This window comes from Pteropus alecto, unplaced genomic scaffold (assembly GCF_000325575.1).
Source record: "Pteropus alecto unplaced genomic scaffold, ASM32557v1 scaffold5, whole genome shotgun sequence".
NCBI lineage: Eukaryota > Metazoa > Chordata > Mammalia > Chiroptera > Pteropodidae > Pteropus > Pteropus alecto.
In genome coordinates, this window is record NW_006441953.1 from 32384435 (window position 1) to 32391552 (window position 7118).

A 7118-nucleotide genomic window follows, 5' to 3' on the forward strand; every position below is an offset into this window, starting at 1 on the left:
TGCCTGCGGCGCTCGGCCGCCTTCTCCACCCTGCGCTGCAGCTCCAGCACGCGCTCGTCCTGGGATGGCGGCTCGGGGGCCGCCACCTTCTTCTCCTCCAACCTGGGCGGGGACAGGGCGAGCTTAGGAGAAGGATTCCAACCACAGGTGAACGGCAGTGCCAGGTGCGGGGCACAGGCCCTCCTAGGGCTGCCCCGGTGGGGTCCCCCCCAGCGCCTCTACCTCTTTGTCGTTGGCATTTAAAAAAAGCATTCCGCGTATATGAACCAGGTATGCGTTTGAGGTAATAAGTGAAAGCCGCCTTTGATCTTGCTCCCCCTTGCCCCTCTCTTGCCTAGAGATAACCTCTGCCAACTCGTGGCTACATCCGCCACTCTCCCCCATACCCGCCCTTTTCCCGCAGAAACGACTCCGCTTCACACCGCGTTCCCTGCGCCTGCGGTTTAAGCGCACAGCACAGCACCAGGGCCCTGGCAGGCGCTGGTCCCTCGCCCCCTGCTGCCTGGCTGACTCCAGCCTGACTGCCCGCGAAAATGCCCCTAGGGAACCGATGCCATCCATGGGTCTGGCTGCTCGCACGGCGCTCCAGGAACCTGTTTGGCAGTTTTGGACCCTTGGAGGATCCCCAATCGGACTGCGTCTGGGGTGTCAGGCGGCTGGTAAGCGCGAGGTCTCCCAGGTGTGGGCCACCTCGGGGACCTGCTGGGTGGCCAGCCGGCCCTCCTCGGGCAGCTCCCAGCAGCTGTCATGGGCCTCCTCCCAATGGTAGCCAGAGCAGCAGGCACTCAGGCCCAGGAGTGTTGGGTTTTGTGACCGTCCTTCCTTCTGTCCGCCACACCTGTTACACTCACTTTCTCTGGAACCCTGTGTGCCAGACCCTGGGCCAGGCTGTGCTCTGACGGGGCCAGTGCCCCCTCTCCTGGCGGTGACGCCAGCCCATGCCTGACCGAGAGGCCAGGGGACAGACACATGGGGCTGGAAAAGTCACCGGTGTTCCACAAACAAACAAACAAACAAACAAACAAAAAGAGATGTGTGCACACATGCCCTCACGGAAGGGGCGTGGAGACGCTGGACACCCCAATGCTTGCATCTCAGCTACGTCCTGGTTTTAAAAAAAAGTTACAGCAAACAGCCCTAGGACCCCTGGGGAAATGGACCAACAGGCTCGCCAGTGGTGTGGGGGGCTTCTGTGAAATTTTCTAGCCGTGTGGTTGTGCTCTGATTCTCTAGGACAGCGTCTTTCCTCCGGGAGGTGCGACGCACACCAAAGTGTTTAGGAATGAAGTGGCAGGTGCCTGCAGCCACCTCCAGATGGTTCTGCAGAGACAGATGAACAGCTAGCCAGCTAGATGGAGCACATAGCAAAGGTCACACCCACGACCTAGATGCAAAATGACCGAATCTAGGTCAGGGACATCCAAGCCATTGCTGTGCGATGTCCTTGCCATTTCCGTATGCCTGAAAGTTGTCTGAAAAAATTGTAGGGGTGGGGAAGTTATTGCAAGGGCACTGCCGGGCCGGAGGGTGGGGCTGCTGCGGGAGACCCCGCAGGACCCACCTGAGGGCGGCAGACCTCCCGGCGGCGGAGCGGCACAGCGCCACCTGCTCCAGCGCGTCCTGCAGCTCCTGGCTCCGCGCGCGCTTGCTCCGGAGGATCTGGTCCCGCCTCTCCCGCTCTTCTCGCCTGCGGGCCTCGCCGCGCAGGGCCAGGCGCTCACGCAGCTCCACCACGGACATCTCCCCTTCCAGGCCGTACCCGGGCGTCTGGCGGGGGAGGGGGGAGGCCCCAGGGTGGGCGCCCAGCCTGCCCTGCGGCCCGTGTCCCGGCTCCTCTCCACACCAGCGCTGTGGTCCTCCCCTCTTCCACAGACCTCTTCCCTCCGCTCAGGACCGCCTTGTGCGTGTCTGCCACCCAGCTTCTGCGGCCTGTGCCCCTCTCCAGCCCAGACCCCACGTGGTGACTTGACATCTCAGGGGCGTGCCCCGCAGGCCCTTCCACTGTGAGGGCCCAGGCAGAGCTCCCCTGTCTCCCCAGCCGGGACCTGGAGCCTGGACAGAGAGCACTCAGGGCGCCCCTGCCCTGGGACCAGGCAGCTTGGCCGCTCATGGGGCTTCCAACCCCCAACGCCCTCCTGTGGCTTCCAGCCTCTGGGGTCTGTGCGTTGCGCTCACCTCACCCCACCCACCCTGCAGGGGAGTCCCGGGACCTCTCTTCAAATGCAGCAGCTCTGAACCAGCTTGCTCATCTCTAGTAGCCTGCCCTGCCCCCCAGGGGTCACAGAGCTCTCCCCCACAGGACTGTGACCTCTTGGGCCAGCGCCAGGCCTCAAGCACATGGGTGTGGGGTCCGCGGCTGGGCATGAGTGGCCAGGGGGGTCTCAGCTTGGCTCCAAACCACCTTTGGCCTTGGTGGGGATTCCGGATGCTGCCAGGCACGGCGGACGCGGGGAGGCTCCCAGAGGTCGTGGGACAGGGCGTGGGCTCCGGGCCGCGAGCCTCACCTGGGTCAGGGCCACGAGCCTCACCTGGGTCAGGTCCACGAGCTTGCCCTTGCGCACGGGCAGTGTCTCCAGGGCTCGCAGCTGGGAGACGAGCTGGCAGCGCTGCCTCTGCTGGTCCTCGGCCGCCTCTGCGCTGCGCTGCAGCAGCCCGCGGCTCTCCTCCATCACCTCCTGGACTTGGGGTGACAGGGCTACTGAGGGGTCCGGACGGACATCGGCCAGACTGGCGCTCAGCAGGGGCGCCTCTGGGAGGGCCTGCCCACCCCGGGCCCGCCCTCGCTCACCTGGCACACCTGGGCCCGCCATACCTGTCTGCCGCCGGCCCTGCAGGAGCTTCATCTGCACCAGCTTGATGTTCTTCTGGCCCTCCGTCACCTGCTGCACCAGCTGCTCCACGGACCGCTGCTCTCGGAGGCGCTGCTCGGCGCACTGCTGCATCAGCTTGGCCGTCTGCCGGGACAGTCCCCCGCCCCGGTAAGACCCGGGCCCCCCCAGTCCCACCTGGCCCCAGGCGCAGCATGAGGTTTGGAGGGCAGAGCCAGCCCCTGACCCCGAATCACCCCAGAACTGGGACCTAAGCTGGTCGGGCCCTGGAGGCTGGGCCCGCGGGGAAGGCTGCGCCTCACATCCTCCCTGCCTCCACCGTGGTCCGGGGTGCGAGCCCAGACCTGATGCTGAAGCCGAGGGGTGCAGCCACGGGACTCCCAGGGACACCAAGTCAGAGCCATTGGGTCTGCCCTGAAGCCAGCCGCCCCAGACTCCAGTTAAGAGACGAGCGCATGCATTGCTTTTAAACTGCGTGGAGCTGGTGTTCAGACACTGCCCAGGTCTGTGCACAGGCCATGCTCCCCATTACATGGCCCCGGGCATGTCCTGATGGTCCCCTACACCCTTCTCTCTCCTGGTGCCTGAGAGGTATGTGGCCACAACAGGGCGAGTTTGCTCTGACTGCACGTATCAGGGGTGGTCTGAGCGTCTGCTCAGGACCAGGTGAGTCTTAGCCCCACCCACGCTGTCCGGCCCGGGGTGTGGCTGCTTCTGGGAATGTGTCACAACTCTGACCCATTCTACCATTACGGACTCAAATTATTTCCACTTCGGTGCGGCTGTGAATGACAGAACAATATTTTCAGGCCTCAAGATTCTACAAGGGACAGTGTGAGATGTACGCCCCCACCACCGGTCCAGCGCTGCCGGGGACCTGTTGGACCCCCAGTCCCCGGAGGTGCCTGTGACTGGGAGCCTGAGGGCAGCTGGGATGCAGGCTCAGGGCACGAAGCGACCCCTGCACGAAACGACCTGTGGCGCGTTGGAACGCGGCTCTGGGCCGTCCTCAGAGCGTGCAATTTCACTCCAGGTTCGAAGGACAGGGAGCCGGGCCCTTGGAGAAAGGGCTGTTTTCGGGCGGGGGCAGGGAAGACACAAGCCTGCGGCGTTTTACAGTACCAGGAAGTAAGAAAGTGCTCAGAAAACCCTGGGACACGGAGCATGTCAAAGGGACACGGGCGCCAACCGGAAAGGGCTCCCAGTGGCCAAAGCTGGCAACAAAATCCACAATGACATTTTGGATCATAACGCAAAGTATGAAATGCAAGTACGCGGAGTCCACACGGATATGTAAACAAGTGACCGAACACACGAGTAAGTGGGGAGAAGGGACAAGTCTCCCAAGCAGGAGAATCTCCCTGGGTGCGGGCTCTGCTTAGAGACCCCCTTCCAAAGAGGACAATGTGGCAAGGGGGAATAGTCACCCTGGACAACCTGGCAACCATGACCCCAGCCAGGTGATCAAGGTCGACATCCACCGTGAGAGCTTGTGGAGAGCAGGCACCCTTGACAGGGTGTGATGAAAAGGTCACTTTGTACTTTGCCTCTCTGGTCCCCTCCCACACCCCAGTCTAATCATTAGAGGAACATTCCGACTGAGAGACGTCTCATGGGATACCTGACAGCGTTCCTCAAAACTGTCAAGGTCACTAAGAACAACGAAAGTCTGAGAAAGGGTCACAGCCAAGAGGAATCTGAGACGCAACAATCCAGTGTAATGTCACCGGTGTCCTGGATGGCATCCTGGTGAGAAAATAATTTTATGGCATCCGACTGGAGTATGGAGTTAAGAGTCATGTACCAATGTTGGTTTCTTAGTTGTGACGAAAACACCATGGTGTGGTGGGCTAGTGTCCCCCAAAATTCACATCCACCCAGAACGGCGGAATGCGATCGTATTTCCAAGTAGTTAAGGATCCAACAAGTAACTAGCGAAGGGTCTCGAGGTGACGTCATCCTGGATTAGGGTGGGCCCTACATCTGATGACAAGTGTCCTTATAAGAGGAAGAGAAGACAGAGGAGCCCACAAAGCAGACAGCCATGTGAGGATGGAGGCAGAGACTAGGATGAGGCTGCCACAAAACATGACATTCCTGGAGTCGCCAGAAGCTGAAAGAGGCGGGAAGGACCCTGCTCCCCGAGAGGCTGAGTGGGGAGCACGGCCCAGCCGACACCTTGACCCCGGACCTGGGGTCTCCAGTTTGCGCGCTTTGCTGTGGCAGCTTGGAGCCTGCACACGGCGACGTCAGCTGTCGTCAGCCGTGGAAGCGGGGTGGGAACTCTCTGTACTGCCTTTGCCACTTTTCTGTAACTCTTGAACTGTTCCGAAATAAAAAGTTTGTTCTAAAAAAGTACTTTAGAAAACTTCGGAATAAGCTGGAGAAACGCTTGTGTGGACATAGCAGGCGAAAAACAGTCCGGGAGACTCAGCTTGCGTAAGTCGACCTTGGGCAGAGGGAGGTGCCTGGGCCGCGAGGCGAGCTGGGCCGTGTCCGGGCCGGGCCTGGCTGCACCATGGGGGGCGGCAGTGTGGGGACCCGAAACCATAAGACTCCCAGGCAAAGGCGTAGAGAAACAGCTCCGACATTGGTCTTGGCGATGACGGTTTTTGGATTTGATATCAAAAGCGCAGTAACAGAAGCAAAAATAAACTAACGGGACTATATCGAACCGAAGAGTTTCTGCACAGCAAAGAAAATGTTTAAAATGAAGAGGCAACCTGTGGAATGGGAGGAAATACTGGCAAACCATTTATCCAATAAGGGCTTAACATCCAAAAACACACAAGGAACTCATACAACTCGATAGCAAAAAAAAATAAAATAAAATAACCTGCTGAAAAAGGAGGCAAAGCACCCGAACGAACATTTCCTCCCCAGAGGCCACGCAGGTGGCCAACAGGCACGTGAAAGATGCTCAACACCGCAGTCATCAGGGAGACGCAACCAAAACCACACAGAGCTACCGCCCCGCACCTGTTAGGGTGTCTGCCGTGAGACGTCAAAAGATAGCCAGGGCCGGGAGCGGGGCTGCGGAGGAAGGGGCCTCGCGCACTGTCGGAGGGGCAGCCGCTGCGGAAAAGTGTCCTCCAAACAAGAAAAACGGGACAAACATACGGCCCAGCGATCCCACCTCCGGGTGTCCGTCTGAGGGAGATAACAGCACGACCTCAGGGACATTACCTGCCCCCCGGAGCCCCTGCTCCCTGCAGCAGCCGTCACGGCAGCCGAGGCAGGGGAGGCCGGCGTGCCCGGCAGACGCGCGGGGAAGGAAGAGGCGGTGTGTACACACGAGCAGCTGTTTCCCGGCGGGGGAGGAGATGGGCAGATGGGGACGGGAAGTTTCGGGTGGACGATGGCTGAGTTCTAGGGGCCTGATGTGCAGCCTGGCGACTGACTGCAGGTGGTAATAACGTGCCGCGCACTCGAAACCGGCTGGGGGGGCTGGTCTCCGGTGTAAGCGTGCGAGGGGACAGAGCTGTTCGTTAATTAGCTCGGCCGCGATCATTTCATGATGCATATGTATATCAAAACGTCAGGTCATACGACTTAGATAGATATGAATTCCACTTGCCGGCGTCGGTGTAAGCGTGCGAGGGGACAGAGCTGTTCGTTAATTAGCTCGGCCGCGATCATTTCATGATGCATATGTATATCAAAACGTCAGGTCATACGACTTAGATAGATATGAATTCCACTTGCCAATCATACCCCAACGAAGCTGGAGAAGAAGAAGAAAATGGACAAAAGACATGAGCAGACGGTGCACAGAGAAAGGCATAGAAAGGGCTCTTAAGTGTATGAAAACAGGCTCAACGTCGCGAAGAATAAATGAATCGCAGACCAGAGCCACACGGAGACACTGTTCCTCGCCTACGAGACAGCACCAAGCCCTGAATCCAGCTCAGTGCGCTCTGTGGGAAGTGTGGGAACCTGGCCTCTTCCTCAGAGCTGGCGAGGGGAGATGGCTCAAGCCCCACGGAAGAGGACCTGGCATCTCTGCTGGAGCCACGTGCCCCAGACGACAAGGACAGGAGCCACCGGACGATCCGCACGCTCAGCAGCTACTCGCCGACTTAGCAGTCCCTGCCGTAGGAGCTTGCCTTGAAGACCCACCTCCGCGAATATGGAAGACTCGCACATTACTCTTGGCAGATAAACCAAAGTGTGACATTTTATGCAAGAAGAAAGGGAAGAAATGTGTCTTTACAAGTGCGTATATTTGCTTAGAAGGAAAAATGGAAATGATAATGCGGAAATGAGTGAAAATAAGGACCTAGGCAGGTA

The 7118-nt window shown here is 59.4% G+C and overlaps 1 protein-coding gene across 1 annotated transcript in view; it reads right to left on the reverse strand.

Annotated features, from left to right (window-relative positions):
* Positions 1–1410: 1410 nt before the first annotated feature.
* Positions 1411–7118, reverse strand: part of CFAP99 (cilia and flagella associated protein 99) — a 25676-nt gene continuing 19968 nt past the window's right edge. The window contains exons 7-9 of the mRNA XM_025051843.1: positions 2813–3005; positions 2529–2680; positions 1411–1767 (exon numbers count right to left, since the gene is read on the reverse strand). Coding sequence (XP_024907611.1) covers positions 1411–1767; positions 2529–2680; positions 2813–3005 — 702 coding nt within the window. The remainder of the gene's footprint in view (positions 1768–2528; positions 2681–2812; positions 3006–7118) is intronic.